General features: G+C 42.1%; 1 protein-coding gene across 1 annotated transcript in view; it reads left to right on the forward strand.

The window, feature by feature from the left end:
- Positions 1-1774: 1774 nt before the first annotated feature.
- LOC135553004 (mitochondrial intermediate peptidase-like) overlaps positions 1775-23573 on the forward strand; it is a 56403-nt gene continuing 34604 nt past the window's right edge. The window contains exons 1-18 of the mRNA XM_064985033.1: positions 1775-2237; positions 2507-2680; positions 5808-5896; positions 5983-6069; positions 6164-6227; positions 6333-6515; positions 6808-6964; positions 7326-7374; positions 7779-7839; positions 8006-8058; positions 11695-11848; positions 11979-12056; positions 12261-12468; positions 14491-14600; positions 14694-14768; positions 15206-15322; positions 18365-18486; positions 19778-19851. Coding sequence (XP_064841105.1) covers positions 2088-2237; positions 2507-2680; positions 5808-5896; positions 5983-6069; positions 6164-6227; positions 6333-6515; positions 6808-6964; positions 7326-7374; positions 7779-7839; positions 8006-8058; positions 11695-11848; positions 11979-12056; positions 12261-12468; positions 14491-14600; positions 14694-14768; positions 15206-15322; positions 18365-18486; positions 19778-19851 — 2005 coding nt within the window. The 5' untranslated portion in view covers positions 1775-2087. The remainder of the gene's footprint in view (positions 2238-2506; positions 2681-5807; positions 5897-5982; positions 6070-6163; positions 6228-6332; positions 6516-6807; positions 6965-7325; positions 7375-7778; positions 7840-8005; positions 8059-11694; positions 11849-11978; positions 12057-12260; positions 12469-14490; positions 14601-14693; positions 14769-15205; positions 15323-18364; positions 18487-19777; positions 19852-23573) is intronic.

Consider the following 23573-nt stretch of genomic DNA (forward strand, 5'->3'; position numbering starts at 1 on the left):
GTTGTTGTCCTGGCACCACACGGCCAGGTCTCCGACCTCCCTATAGGCTCTCTCGTAGTTGTCGGTGATCACTAGACTGCAACACCGTTTCCTCTACCATAAACCCTTTCACATTGGTGCCACAAAAGAGAGAAGTTGATGATGTGCAGGTTGGCAGAAAAATATGGGTGCTGTTTTTGGACAGGCCTATTGATTAGTGATTGTCAAGGATGCACAGAAATTCTTAAATATGAGTTTTAAGTTCAGATTATTTATTTACAATATGTGATCTTTAGGCTAAGAAAGCTGCATAAACCTTTTATTTGATTGTAGGTTTTGAATAGTGTGAGAAGACACCAAAATATTTGGTGAGAATCACAGCAGAGTACAAATCAATTATAGCTCTTAAAGAGGCAGTAGCCTACATGGGGTGTACAATTGTCAATTACAGCATAATTCTTTTTTACCCCCTTTTTCAATCTTGTCTCATCACTGCAACTCCCTAACGGGCTCGGGAGGCGAAGGTTGAGTCATGCGTCCCCCGAAACATGACCCGCCAAACCGCGCTTCTTAACACCCGCTGGTTTAACCCCGATGCCAGCCGCACCAATGTGTCGGAGGAAACACTGTTTAATAACTGACAACCGAGATTAGACTGCAGGTGCCCGGCACGCCACAAGGAGTTGCTAGAGTGTGATGAGCCAAGTAAAGCCTCCCCCGGCAAAACCTCTCCTAACGCGGATGACACTGGGGCAATTGTGCGCTGCCGTATTGGGTTTTCAGATCACGGCCAGGTGTAATACAGTGACGCCTCTTGCACTGCAATGCAGTTCCTTAGACCGCTACGCCACTCGGGAGGCCCCTTTACAGCATTATTTAATCTGCAGTTATTCTTCTGTTATTTATTATTACCAATAATATGTAAATGTTAATAGTATCTTCTGATTACAATGATTTATCATATTTTAATTTATTTGCAATCTATTATCTTCATGTACTCTTATAATCTCCACCAGACACAGCCTGGTTCCTCTCTAGGTTTCTTCCTAGGTTCCTGCCTTTCTAAGAAGTTGTTCCTAGCCACCGTGCTTCTACATCTGCAATGCTGTTTGGGGTTTTAGGCTGAGTTTCTGTACAAGCACTTTGTGACATCTGCTGATGTAAAAGGGGCTTTATAAATACATTTGATTTGATTTAGTTATATCTAGCTGTCTAATAACGCATTCTGATGGAATGGCTTGTCCTGCACTTTGTAAAAAAACAGAGTGCATTGAGTGAATGTCCTTTCTAAACATACAGTAGCAATGTGAATGCAAAGAGGACTCAGACCACAAAATAGGTGAAGTGAACTGGTACAAAATCTGAGTCCTCATTCAAAGGCAAGGGCAGTGTGAATACAAAGATAAGAGTTATTTTGCTTCTTTTTTTTTACACCAGAATTCACAGTAAAGAGTACTGAGATCGTTTATTTTAAAGAGGACTATATGTGATAACACCATCGGAATTAACCAATGTGAAGCTCTACGCAAATAACCTACGTTCATTTTAATTCGGAGGTCCCAAGTTTCCGACAGGACATGAACGAGGCATAAACCCATTTTATAAATCTTTCAGCACTTTCGGTATAAATTATGCTATCTGTTACAGGCAAAACAATTATTTATAGTTATGCCTACCATTCCGCACCATTAAGACATATTTTGGAATATTAATGTAGTGCCAAGTTGATCAAGTAAATGTGGCAATATACATTTTGATCAATTTATAGTATTCTTCAGCACAAAAATGCATTTCCCAATCATTAGCTAACATGTGGAAGCTGTTCGCTTGACTGTCAAATTCTACCAAATGCTTGCTAAAAACATATTTTACGTTCATCACTGGACAGTTAGCTATCAACCCATCTGAAGATATCTGGATTTTGCGTGTACAATACTTAACTTTATTCTTCAGCCTAATCATTCAAAGTGGATTGGTAGCTAAATTATTGGTTAACGTTAGCTAGCATGTCCTCGAAGTCATTTCTCCATTGTTTACAGTACTAGCCGAGTCAGTGGGTTAGTCAGTCAAGTCATCTGTAGATCGCTAATTAACGTAAGTGCATTATCATGTCAGCTTGCAAGCGTTTGCTTTACATTGTAAAACACAGAGGGATATGGCCATCGATATGGAGGAGAAATGTCACCACTTGGTCACCTGTAGGAGCTGCCTTCAATGCCAAACCTCACAGAAGACTTGAGTTGTTTGAAAAAAATGTGGTATGATAATCAAGTCATGGAACTACAGTATTCCCAAATGTATTTTAGCCTATGTGATGTAGCTAGTTGTTGTTTTATCTAACACTACTGTATTTGATTTGCACTTGTCACTATACTGTTTTTTTACAAACACTGCTTTGTCCTTCAGTCAAGAAAAGTAACTAATAGTCAGATTTTTCTGTTCACATAGTATTTGGTCTAGACTAGTAACAGTATTTTAAATTCTAACCCACATAATGTAGTCAAACGGTATCCTAAAACCTTCACAGGGCTTGTTTGGAGTCCCAGAGCTGAGCTCCCCTGCTGGCTTTGAGGTGACCACAAAAAGGGCTCTGAAGGACACACAGGAGCTGGTGGATAAAGTCTGCAGCAGCCCTCCTGGAGCTGTTACTGTGGAGACTTTTGACCAACTCTCAGACGGCTTGTGCAAAGTAGCAGACCTGGTAAGATGTATACAGTACCAGTCAAAAGTTTGGACACACCAACTCATTTAAGGGTTTTTCTTTATTTTATAAATTTTCTAAAGTGTAGAATAATAGTGAAGACATCAAAATGATGAAATAACACATATGGAATCATGTAGTAACCAAAAGTGTTAAGCAAATATAAATATATTTTAGATTATTCAAAGTAGCCACCCTTTGCCTTGATGACAGCTTTGCACACTCTTGGCATTCTCTCAACCAGCTTCACCTTGAATGCTTTTCCAACAGTCTTGAAGGAGTTCCCACATATGCTGAGCGCTTGTTGGCTGCTTTTCCTTCATTTTGCGGTCAGACTCATCCCAAACCATCTCAATTGGTTTGAGGTTGTGTGATTGTGGAGGCCAGGTCATCTGATGCAGTACTCCATCACTCTCCTTCTTGGTCAAATAGCCCTTACACAGCCTGAAGGCGTGTTGGGTCATTGCCCTGTTGAAAAACAAATAATAATCCCACTAAGAGCAAACCAGATGGGGTGGGATAACACTGCAGAATGCTGTGGTAGGCATGCTGGTTAAGTGTGCCTTGAATTCTAAATAAATCCCTGACAGTGTCACCAGCAAAGCACCATCACACAACCACCTCCATACTTCACGGTGGGAACCACACATGTGGAAATCATCCGTTCACCCACTCTGCGACACAGAGGTTGGAACCAAAAATCTAAGGACAGACCAAAGGACAGATTTACACTGGTCTAATGGCTATTGCTTGTGTTTCATGGCCCAAGCAAATCTCTTCTGCTTATTGGTGTCCTTCAGTAGTGGTTTCTTTGCAGCAATTCGACCATGAAGGCCTGATTCACGCATTCTCTTCTGAACAGTTGATGTTGAGATGTGTCTGTCACTTGAACTCTGAAGCATTTATTTGGGCTGCAATTAATCACCCCTTAGAGACTGGTAGCTCTAATGAATGTATCCTCTGCAGCAGAGGTAACTCTGGGTCTTCCTTTCCTGTGGCGGTCCTCATGATAGATAATTTCATCATCAGGGATGCCATCTAGTCACCTTTCGGCGAAATTCGCAGTTTTTAATCCAAAAGAGGTGACCTACGTGGTTCGTGTAGATCCGACAAGAAAAGTTTGGGAGTTTGGCCTGTATAGGCTGTTATTTAAATAAGAATTTGTTATTAACTGACTCTCCTAGTTAAATATACAGTGGGGAGAAGTATTTGATACACTGCCGATTTAGCAGGTTTTCCTACTTACAGAGCTCTGTAATTTTTATCATAGGTACACTTCAACTGTGAGAGACAAAAAGACAAAAATCCATAAAATCACATTTGTATGATTTTTAAGTAATTAATTAGCATTTTATTGCATGACATAAGTATTTGATACATCAGAAAAGCAGAACTTAATATTTGGTACAGAAACCTTTGTTTGCAATTACAGAGATCATACGTTTCCTGTAGTTCTTGACCAGGTTTGCACACACTGCAGCAGGGATTTTGGCCCACTCCTCCATACAGACCTTCTCCAGATCCTTCAGGTTTCGGGGCTGTCGCTGGGCAATACGGACTTTCAGCTCCCTCCAAAGATTTTCTATTGGGTTCAGGTCTGGAGACTGGCTAGGCCACTCCAGGACCTTGAGATGCTTCTTACGGATCCACTCCTTAGTTGCCCTGGCTGTGTGTTTCGGGTCGTTGTCATGCTGGAAGACCCAGCCACGACCCATCTTCAATGCTCTCACTTGAGGGAAGGAGGTTGTTGGCCAAGATCTCACGATACGTGGCCCCATCCATCCTCCCCTCAATACGGTGCAGTCGTCCTGTTCCCTTTGCAGAAAAGCATCCCCAAAGAATGATGTTTCCACCTCCATGCTTCACGGTTGGGATGGTGTTCTTGGGGTTGTACTCATCCTTCTTCTTCCTCGAAACACAACGAGTGGAGTTAAGACCAAAAAGCTCTATTTTTGTCTCATCAGACCACATGACCTTCTCCCATTCCTCCTCTGGATCATCCAGATGGTCATTGGCAAACTTCAGACGGACCTGGACTTGCCCTGGCTTGAGCAGGGGGACCTTGCGTGCACTGCAGGATTTTAATCCATGACGGCGTAGTGTGTTACTAATGGTTTTCTTTGAGACAGTGGTCCCAACTCTCTTCAGGTCATTGACCAGGTCCTGCTGTGTAGTTCTGGGCTGATCCCTCACCTTCCTCATTATCCATGATGTCCCACGAGGTGAGATCTTGCATGGAGCCCCAGACCGAGGGTGATTGACCGTCATCTTGACCTTCTTCCATTTTCGAATAATTGCGCCAACAGTTGTTGCCTTCTCACCAAGCTACTTGCCTATTGTCCTGTAGCCCATCCCAGCCTTGTGCAGGTCTACAATTTTATTCATGATGTCCTTACACAGCTCTCTGGTCTTGGCCATTGTGGAGAGGTTGGAGTCTGTTTGATTGAGTGTGTGGACAGGTGTCTTTTAAACAGGTGCAGTTAATACAGCTAATGAGTGGAGAACGGGGGGGCTTCTTAAAGAAAAACTAACAGGTCTGTGAGAGCTGGAATTCTTACTGGTTGGTCGGTGATCAAATAATTATGTCATGCAATAAAATGCAAATTAATTACTTAAAAAGCATACAATGTGAATTTCTGGATTTTTGTTTTAGATTCCGTCTCTCACAGTTGAAGTGTACCTATTATAAAAATTACAGACCTCTACATGCTTTGTAAGTAGGAAACACTGCCGATTTTGCAGGTTATCAAATACTTCTCCCCACCCGTATTAAATACCTCATGAAGCTGCTTGAGAAAATGCTAAGAGTGTGCAAAGCTGTCATCAAGGCAAAGAGTGGCTTCTTTGAAGAATCTCAAATATAAAATATATTTTGATTTGTTTAACACTTTTTTTGTTTACTACACGATTCCATATGTGTTATTTCATTGTTTTGATGTCTTCACTATTGTTCTACAATGTAGAAAATAGTACAAAAAATAAAGTAAAACCCTAGAATGAGTAGGTGTGTCCAAACTTTTGACTAGTACTGTATATATTTATTGTTATTAATGTAGAAAGCACAGGATAGAGTCAAAAAACAATGAATTTAAGTTGACAGGTACAGTTATTTTTCTCCCCAAACCAGGCTGACTTTGTGAAAGTGGCACATCCGGACCCGTCCTTCCGTGAGGCAGCAGAGAAGACATGTATAGAGATCGGCACAGTTGTAGAAAAGTAAGTGCCATTGAACTAGGTCTAGTAGAATATGTTATTGAGTGGCATATTGCATAATGATTCTTCACTGTTTGTTTATCTCACAGACTCAACACCAATGTTGACCTTTGTAGAAGTTTAAAGAATTTGTTGGATAACAAAGAAGTTTTAGCTCAGTTGGATCCAGAAACAAGGTATGCTCTCCAACCTAAATCCTTTTACCGGTAGTTAATTTAGCGTATACTTGACAGTTTCATTCAGGTAATGTAAATGTTTCTGTCTACTTAGGAAAGTGGCTGAGCTGTTCATGTTTGACTTTGCGATCAGTGGAATTCATCTGGATGAAAAACTGGTAAGGTACCCCTTTTTAATTGTTTTTTAGTGTGTTGATAACCACCCCTGTCACATGTTTCTTTCATCCCCTTACTGTCTCTTTTCTGACTTTTACATTTTGCAGCGGAAAGAGGCTGTCAAGCTTCACGTCAAGCTCTTGGATCTAAACAATGAGTTTCTTATGGGCTCTCACCTCCCAAATAGAATAGCAAAGTCGGCTATACCTGAGCACATTCATTGCCACTTTGCAACGGAGGGCAGTTTCATTCAGATTGGGGGTCTACACGCTGAGTCCTCTAATGACCTGGTATGTTTTCATTTGCAAATGTTTCTCTCTTTCACCACCTGGTAGCGCCAATCTCACATGATATCCAGTTAGACTGCAGCGCTAGCAGTACATCTGGAGAAATGCCTGCTTAATGCTGCTTAATGCTGTGTGAAATGCTATTGTTGAGTAATAGTCAGACTCTCTCTGTCCTGCATTTTCCTGATTTTTGTCCTGATTTTATTTGATGCTCCATGCCTGGGAGGGTTGCTCTGTGATAGGGATGGCTAAGGGGTGAAGAACCTGAAACACATGCTTTTGACATTCTTTTCAGGTTCGGGAGGTTGCCTATAGGATTTTCCTCTACCCAAATGCTGATCTGATGGAGTGTCTGGAAGAGCTGTTGAAATGCAGGAACAAACTGGCCAAACTGGTGGGATATGAGTCTTACGCACACAGAGCTTTACAGGGAACCATGGCCAAAACCCCAGGTATTATGCTTATGCCTCTGTCCCCCAACAATGACTTTCACTTCAATTAGTAAACCTTTGGCCTTTTTTGGATTCATATGTATAAGCATTGGTAGTGCTTCAGTGTATGATTAGGAGGGATATTTAGCAATGACTACCATTTCAGCCAGATACCGCCAAGTTAGTAAACATACTTGTTCAACTAGGTTTACCAGCAGTTTACATGAATGAATGAATGATTCAACCAATGCCCTCTGTTAAACACAAACAAATCACCCAGTTAGAATATTACACTACAACTGTGCTACACTGTTGATGTTGGGAATGATAAAGCCTTTGTGTGTGACTGCTATAACATGGTCCGCCTTTCTTCTGCCCACAGAGACAGTGATGAACTTCCTCCAGCTACTGACAGACAAACTCTCCGAAAGGTACAGCACATAATACAAGTACAATAAAAAATGAGTTATGCCAAAATCAACACAATTTGTTCACCTTATATACAGTATATAGCTATAAGGAAATATATAATCCACCTTGTCTTGAAAAGCTGACATGTATCCTCTCTACCACAAGGTGACGATATAACCTTGAAAGAGTGAAAGAGCTTTATAAGTTTAGTGAAGTGAAGGTTTGGAAAAAAATATGTTTGAATTCCAATTTATATGCTGGAGCTTTCAGAGATCCAGTTATTTGGACACAGAATTGACTATAAAGCAGAAATAATAGTTTGTTAAATAGATCAATACGCTTTTCACATATTGAATTAGAATTAGGCCTGACAGTGAAGTTAGCAATCACATCAGCCACTCATTTGAAATCTCTTCCCATACAGAACCGCAATAGACTTTGAGATGATTAAAGACATGAAGACAAAACTCAACCCCCTTAATGCGGTAAATACTGCTTTGTCGTCGTTTATAAATATTTATATTCCAGCTGATGTAGCAATGTACATATAAAGTTATGAGTCCATAGTGAGATGAAAAAAGGTGAATACAAATGGTGGTGTGTTATTTATTCTTGTCACAAGCTATTAGTAATATTAGTAATCTTCCATAGGAGCTTATGCCATGGGATCCTCCATACTTTAGTGGTGTTTTGCGTGCTGAAAGGTGAGTATTACAGTCCTAGATCTATTATTCAAACAAAGCAACTCATCCAGTTATTCTCTGCCAACTGTCAATGAGATAAATCTGTTAGATAGAAATCAATCTGTCTGTAGTTGGGGTGGGTGGCAACTTTGTATTTCAGTGCAGCGCATCATTTTTCTTTTTTTTAACTGGTCTTCCCGGGTATCAATTGTGTTAGGAGAGGAGCATGGGAGCTCCCGAGTGGTGCAGCGGTCTAAGGCACTGCATCTCAGTGGTAGAGGTTTCTCTACAGACACCCTGGTTTGAATTCAGGCTTTATCAGGCCGTGATTGGGAGTCCCATAGGGCGGCGCACAATTGGCCCAACGTTGTCCGGGTTTGGCAAGTGTAGGCCGTCATTGTAAATACGAATTTGTTCTTAACTACTTGACTAGTTAAATAAATGGGAGCTACGTAAGTCTTCGTTTATTCTTTTCAATATAATCAAGCTGGATCAACTTCCTTTGCGCTCAGTTACGCTGTCACCTCATTTTACCTGAAGATTTTCCCCTCTGCATTTATATAATTGAATTAATTATCCTTGCGTAATACATGTTCCCTGTCATTTTTATTTATGTGATGGAACATATCCAAAACAATGGATTAGAATATGCAACCTGAATCACTGTTGCCATGCTACAGTATAGAAAGACAGAGTTTGAATGTGTTAGGCAGATGAGAACCATCCAAAATACAGTGAGGACCCAGACAGCATTCAACTCAACCTGAACTCATTGCAGAAGTAAATCCCATTTTAGTCTGTCGGGAAAGGATATCTCCAATAGCATTTACAATATTATGTATTATCTGTTGAGACATTTAAGTCATTTAGCAGACCCTATGCATTTGTTCTAGTGTGCGTAATATATTCTGCAGTTTTAATGCTGATTAATGGGCTTTGAGTGGTTAAGAAAGCGTATTATCTTTATTGTCAAGGGTAATTCATAAATATCATGATTTACAGATGGAGAAGTGGAATGGCCTAATCTGCTGTGAACGTTTGAGTGAATGGGAGATGTGGTTGGTCACATCTAGCATCTCCAGTTTGCGCCGGTCTCATGTCGTCTTTTTACGGACATTATTAATGAACTGCTTTTCCACTCAGGCGCTCACCAGAGACCAATAAGTCTAACGGTTTATTAAAGCTTTAATGCAGACATTCTAGGTCCTGGGGGATGGACTCAATGGCTGTTTCCACAATGGGATTTGGCACAACCTCTGTCTGAGGAGGGGGAGATATGTTGGAGAGTTTTTTTTTTTCTTCTTTTAACTGAGGAAAATCTGTTTCCGAATCACTTTCCCCTCAGCCCTCTTCTTGGTGTGCTATGTTGGTTGTTAGGAGTTGGGTTTAGAATGCGGTCGGTTCCCAGGGATGGCTGGTTGCCCATAGTTACCACCACCGTTAAATGGCTCCTGTTGCCCTTTTCTCTTAGTCAGCAGCATTAGTGGTTTGCAGTTCCTACTGAAGTCAGTTGGAGAATGTTCATGTCCTACTGAAAGGAGTTTCAGATTATGTGTGGTAAATGAAGGCCCAGTAGTACATCATGTGCAAGATAGTATAAATTACTCCCTTTAATAGTCTTTAGGAAAGATCATATGATTACTGCTATTATTCCATTAGCGGTCGGTGAAAAAGCTTCCTGTTGCCACAGACTTTGTCCCATATACAGTGCATTCGGAAAGTATTCAGACCCCTTGACTTTTTCCACATTTTGTTACGTCGCATCCTTATTCTAAAATTGATTACATATTTTATTCTCCCTCATCAACCTACACACAATACTCCATAATGAGAAAGCAAAACATGTTTTTAGAAAGAAAAAAATATATGAAAATTACATAAGTATTCAGACCCTTTACTCAGTACTTTGTTGAAGCACCTTTGGTAGCGATTACAGCCTCGATTCTTCTTAGGTATGACGCTACAAGTTAGGCACACCTGTATTTGGGGAGTTTCTCCCACTTTTCTCTGCAGATCTTCTCAAACTCTGTTAGGTTGGATGTGGAGCGTCGCTGCACAGCTATTTTCAGGTATCTCCAGAGATGTTCGATCGGGTTAAAGTCCAGGCTCTGGCTGGGCCACTCAAGGACATTCAGAGACTTGTCCTGAAGTCACTCATGCGTTGTCTTGGCTGTGTGCTTAGGGTTGTTGTCATGTTGGAAGGTGAACCTTAGCCCCAGTTTGAGGTCCTGAGCGCTCTGGAGCAGGTCATCTTTCGCTCGATCCTGACTCGTCTCCCTGTCGCTGAAAAACATCCCCACAGCATGATACTGCCACCACCATGCTTCACCGTAGGGATGGTGCCGGTTTTGCTCCAGATGTGACGCTTGGCATTCAGGCCAAAGAGTTCAATCTTGGTTTCATAAGCAGAGAATCTTGTTTCTCATGGCCTGAGAATCCTAAAGGTGCCTTTTGGCGAACTCCAAGCGGGCTGTTGTGTGCCTTTTACTGAGGAGTGGCTTCCGTCTGACCAATATACCATAAATGCCTGATTGGTGGAGTGCTGTAGAGATGGTTGGCCTTCTGGAAGGTTCTCCCATCTCCACAGAGGAACTTTGGAGCTCTGCCAGAGTGACCATCAGGTTCTTGATCACCTCCCTGACCAAGTCCCTTCTCCTCTGATTGCTCAGCTTGGCCAGGCGGCCATTTCTAGGAAGTTTCTTAGTGGTTCCACACTTCTTCAATACTGCAGAAATGTTTTGGTACCCATACCCAGATCTTTGCCTCGACACAATCCTGTTTCGGAGCTCTACAGACAATTCCTTCGACCTCATTGCTTGGTTTTTGCTCTGACATGCACTGTCAACTGTGGGACCTTATATAGTGTTGCCTTTCCAAATCACGTCCAATCAATTCAATTTACCACAGGTGGGCTCCAATCAAGTTGTAGAATAATCTCAAGGATGATCAATGGAAACAGGATGCACCTAAACTCAATTTCGAGTCTCATAGCAAAGGGTCTAAATACTTATGTAAATAATTTTTTTAATTAAAAAAAAAATCTAATGTTTTCACTTTGTCATTATGGGGTATTGTGTGTAGATTGAGGATTTGTATTTATTTAATCCATTTTAGTATAACGCTGTAACATAACAAAAATGTGGAAAATTCAAGGGGTCTGAATACTTTCCGAATGCACTGTACATCAAGCAAGGAGGCCACATCATGGTAATCATGTCTGTAAAGCTGGGCGTAGGAAATGGGCTTCTCACTGGTTTTAATTCAATCCAAATTACATTTGGATATGCCTCCAGGGCAGGCATTGCTTGCTTTAAATGGCTTGCTTTGTCCACACCAGAAGTGAGTAATTGTGCATGCTCCCCAAGATTGACAGGAGCCTTGCAGATCAACTGATAGGGCTTCCCCTTTTATGTCTGCTAGTCTGAGAGCGTTAGTCCGAAGAGTCAGCATGACAAGTGTTAATCAGAGCATCAAGTTGCTTTAGGGGGAAATAAGAGGAATCTGTAAAACACCATCAATAACTACGGAACCTTGCGAATAGATGCCCATTTGGTTTTAGCATGAGATTCCTGCAATTGTCTACAGTAGCTTGTCACAGTAACACAACTGAGATTAGGCTGAAGTGTTTGTCATATTGTGGTTGTGTTTTGGTTACAGGTACAACATTGAGCCCAGCCTCTACAGCCCCTACTTCTCCCTGGGGTCTTGTATGGAGGGCCTGAACAGCATCTTCACCAAGCTCTATGGAGTCTCTATCATGTCTGAACATCCAAGTGCAGGAGAGGTGTGGAATGATGATGTCCGCAAACTGGTAAAAAAAAATATATAACTATTCAAATGTTCCTAGTGTTTAAGCTTTAATTTGTTTGCTGTTACATAGTCTAAATTGTGTTTCTATGGTGTGATCTCCTAAGTTTACTGTTTTGTCACTTCCTGTCCAGGCTGTAGTTCATGAGACAGAGGGGTTGCTGGGATACATCTACTGTGACTTCTTCCACAGAGCAAATAAACCTCACCAGGTAGACAGAGCCTCACACGCCACACCCGCAAAGCAACCGGCTTTCTTTAAAGAATACATGAGTTTCAGTAGATCAAAAAAAGTTAGCTAGCATGTTCAAAAGAAAAAAGTCTCTGGCCCTGTGGCACTGATCTTGAAACCAGCAGTACATAGAATGTATTTCAAGGCAGGTCCTCAATGTTCTCTTTGTCTCTCCCTTCCTCAGGACTGCCACTTCACCATCCGTGGTGGGCGGCAGTGCCAGGAGAGCGGACAGTACCAGCTGCCTGTAGTGGTGCTGATGCTGAGCCTGCCCCACCCCACCATGAGCGCCCCCACCCTGCTCACGCCGAGCATGATGGAGAACCTGTTCCACGAGATGGGTCATGCCATGCACTCCATGCTAGGGCGCACACGCTACCAACACATCACAGGTCAGCCATGCTCATCTGACATTCTCAGAGTTGAACTGTTAACTTTAGCAGCTTTAGCCTGGCATTGTGCTTATGGGTAATTCCAGAGTGATGCTGAAACGTCCTTGTCCATAGAGTTGTATGGTTTGTTTAACTTTGCAATCATTGTTTTTTGTTTGACATACATTTTAAAGTGAAAAATCGGATGCTTAGCATCACTCTGTTACCGTTGTATTGTCCCTATGTACACTGCTCAAAAAAATAAAGGGAACACTTAAACAACACAATGTAACTCCAAGTCAATCACACTTCTGTGAAATCAAACTGTCCACTTAGGAAGCAACACTGATTGACAATACATTTCACATGCTGTTGTGCAAATGGAATAGACAACAGGTGGAAATTATAGGCAATTAGCAAGACCCCCAATAAAGGAGTGGTTCTGCAGGTGGTGACCACAGACCACTTCTCAGTTCTTATGCTTCCTGGCTGATGTTTTGGTCACTTTTGAATGCTGGCGGTGCTTTCACTCTAGTGGTAACATGAGACGGAGTCTATAACCCATACAAGTGGCTCAGGTAGTGCAGCTCATCCAGGATGGCACATCAATGCGAGTTGTGGCAAGAAGGTTTGCTGTGTCTGTCAGCGTAGTGTCCAGAGCATGGAGGCGCTACCAGGAGACAGGCCAGTACATCAGGAGACGTGGAGGAGGCCGTAGGAGGGCAACAACCCAGCAGCAGGACCGCTACCTCCGCCTTTGTGCAAGGAGGAGCACTGCCAGAGCCCTGCAAAATGACCTCCAGCAGGCCACAAATGTGAATGTGTCTGCTCAAATGGTCAGAAACAGACTCCATGAGGGTGGTATGAGAGCCCGATGTCCACAGGTGGGGGTTGTGTTTACAGCCCAACACCGTGCAGGACGTTTGGCATTTGCCAGAGAACACCAAGGTAGCCTGACTGCCATTAGGTACTGAGATGAAATCCTCAGACCCCTTGTGAGACCATATGCTGGTGCGGTTGGCCCTGGGTTCCTCCTAATGCAAGACAATGCTAGACCTCATGTGGCTGGAGTGTGTCAGCAGTTCCTGCAAGAGGAAGGCACTGATGCTATGGACTGGCCCGCCCGTTCCCCAGACCTGAATCCAATTGATTACATCTGGGACATCATGTCTCGCTCCATCCACCAACGCCCTGTTGCACCACAGACTGTCCAGGAGTTGGCGGATGCTTTAGTCCAGGTCTGGGAGGAGATCCCTCAGGAGACCATCTGCCACCTCATCAGGAGTATGCCCAGGCATTGTAGGGTGGTCATATAGGCACGTGCAGGCCACACACACTACTGAGACTCATTTAGACTTGTTTTAAGGTTATTACATCAAAGTTGGATCAGCCTGTAGTGTGGTTTTCCACTTTAATTTTGAGTGTGACTCCAAATCCAGACCTCCATGGGTTGATACGTTTGATTTCCATTGATAATTTTTGTGTGATTTTGTTGTCAGCACATTCAACTATGAAAAGAAAAGAGTATTTAATAAGAATATTTCATTCATTCAGATCTAGGATGTGTTATTTTAGTGTTCCCTTTATTTTTTTGAGCAGTGTATTTGTACTGTTAATGTGAATAATAATATGGGAATGACTGTATGTAAAGCTCTCTCAAATCAATAGTCCTAATAGTGAGGAGGATTGATTTCGGTATCAATGGTTTCATCCTCTGCTTGTGTAGTGGGTGGTGTTGTGAGTGACATCTTATAATGATGGTCACATGTTAGAATGGCATGCGTAGAGGCTGTGTTCAGTCATGGTGTGGAGACTTGAAAAGGCATGTTAAATACAATTCAGAATGATACGGCTTGGTGAGGAAATCCACACTGGTTATCATTGGATTGATTGCATGCTCCTTTACTTGTTAGATAAAGACTAAGGATACGCCTTAGCAAGTAACTCAAGATGCTTAAAAATGTCAATTTCATGGCAAGAGACATCCACTTAGATAACATAGATCAGTAATGGAGCAACTTGAGACTGCTTCTGTCTTCTCAGGAACCAGATGTGCCACTGACTTTGCTGAGGTCCCCTCTATTCTCATGGAGTACTTTGCCACTGATTATCGTGTAGTGAACCAATTTGCCCGCCATTATCAAACAGGACAGGTACACAAACTCACCATTTTTTTTGTGTTACTAGATAGATGGGTTACTGTAGAGGTATGGTGCTGAGAAATGAATGTCTTTGTGTTTTTGCAGCCTCTGCCTCAGAGCATGGTGGCTCGCCTGTGTGAGTCCAAAAAGGTGTGTGGTGCGGCAGACACTCAACTACAGGTAAATCCCCCTGACATACAACAGCAATGAACAAAATTGGTCACAGCTTTTCCTTGAATGGTATACATTAACACTCATGGGTTACGTTGACACTGAACTCTCATGAAAATGCATAATACAAGGGCAAAACATTTTGCTCTCAAACTGTTTAAAATGTACTGGCACAGCAGCAAACACTGACAAATGTTATCTGCTAATCTTTATAGTAGTTTTTTAACAAGGTATCCTATATTGTTACCGTTGCTTTAAAAACTCAAACACAAATTACATAAGTGCTTTGACTGAGTGATTGAGGGTAGTGTAGAGACTTAACAGATATCAGCCTTTTTCAGGCAACAGAAAATGACTTCACTCTAAGTGGGATATTTGGGAACGTTTCAAAGGTTTAACATGTAACTACATGAATGATTCAGCATGTTTATTTTTTATGTGGACAGATTTTCTACTCTGCTCTGGATCAAATGTATCATGGAAAACCCCAAAACCGATCAACGACTGATATCTTAAAGGACATGCAGCATAAATTCTACGGCCTACCGTACACTCCAAACACGGTGGGTACCTCAGTATCAAAATGCCCTTTGCCTTCACTGAGTTGGTCTGTAGAACTTTGATTAAGAGCTCAATTACAGCCTTCACAGTTAATGAACGTTTGAAGGGACATTCTTTGCCTAATCCCCAAATCTTTACCACAGTGCCTTCTCCCATGCAACAGAGGAACAAAAACAGCAGAGAGAGGGAGTTATTTTTTGTATATTCTTATCTGGCTTTGTGGTTTTATAGCTCTTACCCAGGCGCAGCACCGTTTAAGGGATTAAAGGTTTTTTGGAGGCCCTGCTCAAATAACAAAGCAGGGGTATACTTTGAATGAGCACTCCCTGGGGGAAATATTTGAAACTCTTCTTTCTGTGGTCCTTTTAATGAAAATAGTCAGGAGGGAATAGAGAATGTAAAACACAGCCATCATTTAACAGGAATGGTCATCATAAGGCATTTATCCTCATCTGTAATTATGTGGGCCATCAGGAATAGATGGCACTCAGTCAGAACTATATTCTACCTTCTTTAATTGAGCTTACAAGCCATAGTTGCTTTACCCTCGCTAAAAGTCCTACTTCCACTTTTATCCATGCAGCTAACGACCTCCCAGGGGAGTGTGGTTAATGTTATATACTTTACTTTCTGTCTGAATATTTTTTCTTTAACTATAAAACCATGCCGAAACATGTAATTTGAGTGAAATGTTGAGTTATGATGGGATGAGTAGTTTTCCTCCTTTTAGTCCCACTTACAAAATTCCTAATTGTGTTGTTAAAGGATCTGTCATGGGATTGGAGCAAGTGAAAACAGATTTGTTTATATTCTGCTAAAAGGACCATATTTAAAAATATATATATCTTTTTTTAAATGTTTTATTCTCTTCTCTCCCTGCACTCGCAAAAAAGCAGTGAAGCCAAACTTTCCACACTAAACTGAACATTTGAATGGCTAATAGGTTACAGAGAGACCCAAAGGATAAACACTGGGGTGATTGTGACATGTGTATGGTTTATAGACCAGGGGTATCAGTTCTGAATGGATAGAAAGACTGTCATCTGTTGTTGAGTACATGGACCAAATGGGAATCCCTGGGCCTGCAATAAAATATTTGGAAAATGACAGTAAGCATGACATTCAATCTGCCATGTTGATGATTCTTTGTTTTTATCTGTTTTATCTGAGTCCTAGAAAGTCAAGACATGTTCTTTTCTCATGAGTAGTGCTGTGGGGATGATGCATAGGCCTACCCTGCGCATAAATTCTAGCAGCTTGGTCTGCAAGTATGCCTTTTATCTAATACTTAGGAGAACAGAGTGACATGCTTCTCTGACTTCCGGGTCTTTGTCTGTGTGGATCAAAAGGGATCTGTCGCTGAGATGTTGACTGGACTATGACCTTCTCAAGTTGGACGGCTCAAAAATAATGCAGAGCACTGGTGTCTGAACTGATTAGTTTGAGTGTTCACTATCCCTCTCTAAGTTTTAGCCATTCTTTGTCATACCTGTAATTATGTTTCATGTTCTAAGGTGTTGTGCGGTTGGGGATATCTTGCCAGAGCAAGATGAAGTTGAGTTCAAACCGGGTGACCCGATAAATGCTATAGGCCTCTGGTACTGCCGTCTGGGCGGCTGGTGAACTCTCTCCTCATGATTTGTGCTCAGTTACCCAATATTTTGGTTTCCCCAATGTACTGCCTCTGTCAGGAGTACTGTTTACCCTTATTAAAGTCATTACGGGACCCGTCATGCAGACACTTTGCGGCTTCAGCCTGTTTCACGCTAGAGGTTCATCCGCCCAGCCTGGAGAACTCTTTCACACTGCCCGCTGTTTAAATAAGCAGCACCCCTCTCAAAGGCCGAGCACAAGGTGCTTTATACTAGCCCCTTTAAACTCAGCTATCGCACCTATCCAAGACGGTACTGTAAAGAGCACAGTCGGGGAAAAATCTTCTCCTAAGAGCTTGAAGTCACTTGTTAATTTATAAAGATCTGGGCCCACATTTGGATGTTAGTTAGGGCAACTTCATTTGATGATATCTATGTGGCTCTAGCAAGGTTCATAAGGTTCCTTATGCATTACAGGCTCAATGCTCTGATACAATACTTACACTACTTAGCTTTTCATTTGTGTTTTACAACAACCATGGAGAATAGGGTATAATTTAGTTTTGTTTCACTACTGCTTTCTGACTGAGTGTTTGCCAGGTGAATTTCCCCGGAGTCCAAAATTAGTCCTGATCATAGAGCACGTTGTCTTTACAGATAGGAAGTTGGACCCTCTAGGCAACCAGGGGAAAGGGAAATGTATGCACTCTGCCATTTAGGAATTTCCATGTTTTGTTCCTTTTAAAAGCAAAGTAAAATGTATACAGTTAAATCAAAGTCCATATTTGACTCAATCATGAGCCAATTGAACAGTAGCATAAATTTTGAAGCAGAAAAAACAGTGACCAGACAGTAACTAGAACAAACTTCAATAGACTGTCTTTAATGGCCCAAATAATATTGGGTATTTTCCTGAGGGGGAAGTAGATGATGACAGAAGAATGTCTCTGCTTGTCTTTTCCTTTAGCATGAGCGGGAACAGGTAAGCCTTCAAAGCTGAATTAGCCTTTCTCTCCAAACTAAACTCTCAAAAAAAACATTTTTTGGTACTTTTATTTAACTATGCAAGTCAGTTAAGAACAAATTCTTATTTACAATAACAGCCTAGGAACAGTGGGTTAACTGCCTTGTTCGGGCAAAACGACTGATTTTTACCTTGTCAGCTCAGGGATTTGATCTTGCAACCTTCCGGTTACTAGTCCAACTCTCTAACCACTAGGCTATCTGCCGCCATGCGTAAGCTATTTTAATTGCATTCAATCTGTCTGTTTTTGTTATTGTTTTTTTATGTGAGATAAAAATGTTTATTTGTCAGTATACATACAGTGATGGTCTTTCTGAAATCAATGGTATTCAGTGGAACCTGTTGAAAGCCAGTTTAATTTGGGTTATTTATTGGGTATGGTGTTAATGATGTTGTGATCTTGTGAAATGCTTTTTTTTCTTTCGCAGGCATGGCAGCTGAGATTCAGCCACCTCATTGGCTACGGGGCCAAGTACTACTCCTATCTCATGTCCCGCGCTGTGGCCTCCATGGTGTGGAAACAGTGTTTTGTTCAGGATCCTTTAAACAGGTGAGCCTGTGAGCCATTCAGCGTGTCCTCACAAACTCTCATCAGGAAATACACACAATATCAAGACATGGTTATCTGCTGCACATACTTAACTTTTATAGGTGTGACTAAATGCAGGGTCCCTACGGAAGAAAAAATCAGTTTACTGTAACAATACAATGAACTTCCTCCGATGCAGTCATAAATCGGTGAAACATGACTTTATTAATGTCAAAATATACCAGGACCATTTGGTGATGTATTTTTGTGTGTTCCTTAAGATTTTTTGCCATGTGTAATCACACACCGGGAACTGTTTATGCTACATTCAATGATAGTACCATTTTATTTATTTATCTGTTATTTTACCAGGTAAGTTGACTGAGAACAAATTCTCATTTGCAGCAACGACCTGGGGAATAGTTACAGGGGATGAATGAGCCAATTGTAAACTGGGGATTATTAGGTGACCGTGATGGTCAAATTGGGAATTTAGCCAGGACACCGGGGTTAACACCCCTACTCTTACGATAAGTGCCATGGGATCTTAAATGATCTCAGAGAGTCAGGACACCCGTTTAACGTCCCATATGAAAGACAGCACCCTACACAGGGCAGTGTCCTCAATCACTGCCCTGGGGCATTGGGATATTTTTTTAGACCAGAGGAAAGAGTGCCTCCTACTGGTCCTCCAACACCACTTCCAGCAGCATCTGGTCTCCCATCCAGGGACTGACCAAGACCAACCCTGCTTAGCTTCAGAAGCAAGCCAGCAGTGGTATGCAGGGTGGTATTCAGTGTGTCTGTTGTTATATCACTGAAAGTTACAGTACATTTGACTGCAAGGTATAAACTTGTTTGCATTTCCAAGAAGACCGAGGCAAATGCTCTCGACAAGCAACCTTCCCTGAGTAGTGTTAAGTCTCTCAGCTTGACATTGAACATGACATTAATATGAAATCCACACCAGCTTGGCAGGTGTGGTACAGTAATCCAATTAGAGCCACCAGCATCCACATTATACAGCCCCACAGTCCTCCCTATCAGTTCTGCTCTGACTTTGACTTCACAGAGGCTTTGTTTAGAGATTCACCTCAGAGATTTGAGCCCCGCAGTCCTTTTTTCTCTCTCTGTCTTACTTTCTCTCCTTTCCCTTTGACAATGTTTATGTTCCACCTGTGGTTGTTGAACCTCTGTTTCCTATCATCAGCCCTGTGAGGGGAGAGCTGAGACTTTGCTCAGGGTAGGGAAGAGGAGCTGCTGGAGGAGAATGCATGTGACTGTAATCTTATCTTTCCTCTCTCTCCCCCAGGGACATGGGAGAGCGCTACCGTAGGGAGATGCTTGCCCATGGGGGAGGGAAGGAGCCCATGCTCATGGTGGAAGGTATGTCACGGTCTTGACCAATGTGCCCTCTAAGCTGCGCACTAGTGCGGCCGAGCACCTCCTCCAGGAATGCCGCGAAGTGGTTTCTTGCATCATAAAACACCTTAGCAGTTTACAGTCACCTATTTGGCCCATGGTGTTACAGACTAAGTAAAAAAATCATAAATTATATATATATATATATAAATTAATGTCTGGCCAATGTCTATACCTTCATAATGTAAAACCATTTTTAAAAGTCTTGTGCAAATCAAATTTATTTAAATAGCCCTTCGTACGTCAGCTGATATCTCAAAGTGCTGTACAGAAACCCAGCCTAAATTTAAACAGCAAGCAATGCAGGAGTAGATGCACGGTGGCTAGGAACAACTCCCTAGAAAGACCAAAACCTAGGAAGAAACCTAGAGAGGAACCAGGCTATGTGGGGTGGCCAGTCCTCTTCTGGCTGTGCCGGGTGGAGATTATAACAGAACATGGCCAAGATGTTCAAATGTTCATAAATGACCAGCATGGTCCAATATAGATAAGGCAGAACAGTTGAAACTGGAGCAGCAGCACGGCCAAGTGGACTGGGGACAGCAAGGAGTCATTATGTCAGGTAGTCCTGAGGCATGGTCCTAGGGCTCAGGTCCTCCGAGAGAGAGAAAGAAAGAGAGAAAGACAGAATTAGAGAGAGCACACTTAAATTCACACAGGACACCGATTAGGACAGGAGAAGTACTCCAGATATAACAAACTGACCCTAGCCCCCTAGCCCCACTACTGCAGCATAAATACTGGAGGCTGAGATAGGAGGGGTCAGGAGACACTGTGGCCCCATCCGAGGACACCCCCGGACAGGGCCAAACGGGAAGGAAATAACCCCACCCACTTTGCCAAAGCACAGCCCCCACACCACTTCAACCACCAACTTACCATCCTGAGACAAGGCCGAGTATAGCCCACAAAGATCTCCGCCACGGCACAACCCAAGGGGGGGCGCCAACCCAGACAGGAAGATCACATCAGTGACTCAACCCACTCAAGTGACGCACCCCTCCTAGGGACGGTATGAAAGAGCCCCAGTAAGCTAGTGACTCAGCCCCTGTAATAGGGTTAGAGGCAGAGAATCCCAGTGGAAAGAGGGGAACCGGCCAGGCAGAGTTTGCGTCTCTTATATGGGTAGGCAGACCATTCCATAAAAATGGAGCTCTATAGGAGAAAGCCCTGCCTCCAGCTGTTTGCTTAGAAATTCTAGGGACAATTAGGAGGCCTGCGTCTTGTGACCGTAGCGTACGTGTAGGTATGTACGGCAGGACCAAATCAGAGAGATAGGTAGGAGCAAGCCCATGTAATGCTTTGTAGGTTAACTGTAAAACCTTGAAATCAGCCCTTGCCTTGACAGGAAGCCAGTGTAGAGAGGCTAGCACTGGAGTAATATGATCAAATTTTTTGGTTCTTGTCGGGATTCTAGCAGCCGTATTTAGCACTAACTGAAGTTTTTTTGGTGCTTTATCCGGGTAGCCGGAAAGTAGAGCATTGCAATAGTCTAACCTAGAAGTGACAAAAGCATGGATTAATTTTTCTGCATCATTTTTGGACAGAAAGTTTCTGATTTTTGCAATGTTACGTAGATGGAAAAAAGCTGATTTGTGCAATGTTGGCCTGCATTGAACACCACAGCTATATAATAGAAATCAAAAGCTTTTTCCATGTGAAAATAATATGGGATTTGCTCCATTTGATTTTGTTGGTAGGCCTACATTATGGTCAAATAGCCAACTGGCTACTGTTTAAAATTGTAAGGGTACAGCCTCAGTGTTCACTGTAAACGTGCCCCGGAAGTTGCAAAAGGTTGTCACAACGTACATATTTCCGCTCACAAGACCTAAAATATGCTCATTTGAGGGAATATTAAAAATAAATAAATTAAAGTGTTTTATTGAAATTTTACCCCCTGCTTTTCGCTAATTTCGTGATATCCAATTGCCATCCAATTTCGATCTTGTCTCATCACTGCAACTCCACAACTGGCTCGGGAGAGACAACGGTCGAGTCATACGTCCTCCGAAACATGACCTGCCAAACCGCGCTTCTTAACACCTGCTTGCTTAACCCGGAAGCCAGCTGCACCAATGTGTTGGAGGAAACACAGTTAACCTCTTGATGCTCTGGGGGCGCTATTTCATTTTTGGATGAAAAACGTTCCCGTTTTAAACAAGATATTTTGTCACAAAAAGATGCTCGACTATGCATATAATTGATAGCTTTCGAAAGAAAACAATCTGACGTGTCCAGAACTACCAAGATATTTTCTGTGCGTGCCCTAGAACGTGAGCTTCAGGCAAAACCAAGATGAGACGGCATCCAGGAAATGAGCAGGATTTTTGAGGCTCTGTTTTCCATTGTCTCCTTATATGGCTGTGAATGCGAGAGGAGTAAGTCTGCCCTTTCTGTCGTTTCCCCAAGGTGTCTGCAGCATTGTGACGTATTTGTAGGCATATCATTGGAAGATTGACCATAAGAGACCACATTTACCAGGTGTCCGCCCGGTGTCCTGCGCCGAAATTGGTGCGCAAAAGTCAGCTGCAAGTATTTTTCCATGGAATTTAGAGAAGAATGCAAGCTTCCACGAACGATATATCAATGAAGAGATATGTGAAAAAACACCTTGAGGATTGATTCCAAACAACGTTTGCCATGTTTCGGTCGATATTATGGAGTTAATTCGGAAAAAGTTTGACGTTGTAGGTGACTGAATTTTCGGTTTGTTTCGGTAGCCAAATGCGATGTACAAAACGGAACGATTTCTCCTACACACAGACGCTTTCAGGAAAAGCTGCGCATTTGGTATGTAACTGAGAGTCTCCTCATTGAAAACATCCGAAGCTCTTCAAAGGTAAATGATTTTATTTATTTGGTTATCTGGTTTTTGTGAATATGTTGCGTGCTAAATGCTACTCAAAATGCTAAGCTAGCTTAGCATACTCTTACACAAATTAGTCAATTTCTATGGTTCAAAAGCATTTTTTGAAAATCTGAGATGACAGTGTTGTTAAGAAAAGGCTAAGCTTGAGAGCAGACGCATTATTTTCATTTTATTTGCGATTTTCAGAAATCGGTAACGTTGCGTTATGCTAATGAGCCTGAGGCTTTAGTCACCATCCCGAATCCGGGATGGGGAGTTTCAACAGGTTAACTTCTTGATGCACCCATCCCTTTAGCGGGATCATTTTCGTCAACATCCACAGAATTGGAGAGCTCCAAATTCAAATAAAATGACTAAAAATATTTAATTTTCATGAGCTTAGCTTGTTGTTAACAGCTTAGCTTGTTGTTAATCGACCCGTCATGTCAGATTCCCACAAATATTTTCGGCGAAAGCATACCAAGCGTTTATGTTAGGACATCTCTCTCAGCAGACAAAACATTGCAAACAGCTAGCAGCAAAGTAGATTGGTCACACAAGTCAGAAAATAAATAAAATGAATCGCTTACCTTTGATGATCTTCGGATGTTTGCACTCCCAGTTGCACAATAAATGTCCCTTTTGTTCCATAAAGATTATTTTTATATCCAAAATACCTCCATTTGGTTCAGAAATCCACAGGCTCGAGCGGTCACGACGGGGCAGAAGAAAATTCCAAATAGTATCCGTAAAGTTCGTAGAAACATGTCAAACGTTTTTTATAATCAATCCTGTTTTTACAATATATCGATAATATTTCGATAATATTTCAACC

This window comes from Oncorhynchus masou, chromosome 13 (genome assembly GCF_036934945.1).
Source record: "Oncorhynchus masou masou isolate Uvic2021 chromosome 13, UVic_Omas_1.1, whole genome shotgun sequence".
Taxonomy (NCBI): Eukaryota; Metazoa; Chordata; class Actinopteri; order Salmoniformes; family Salmonidae; genus Oncorhynchus; species Oncorhynchus masou.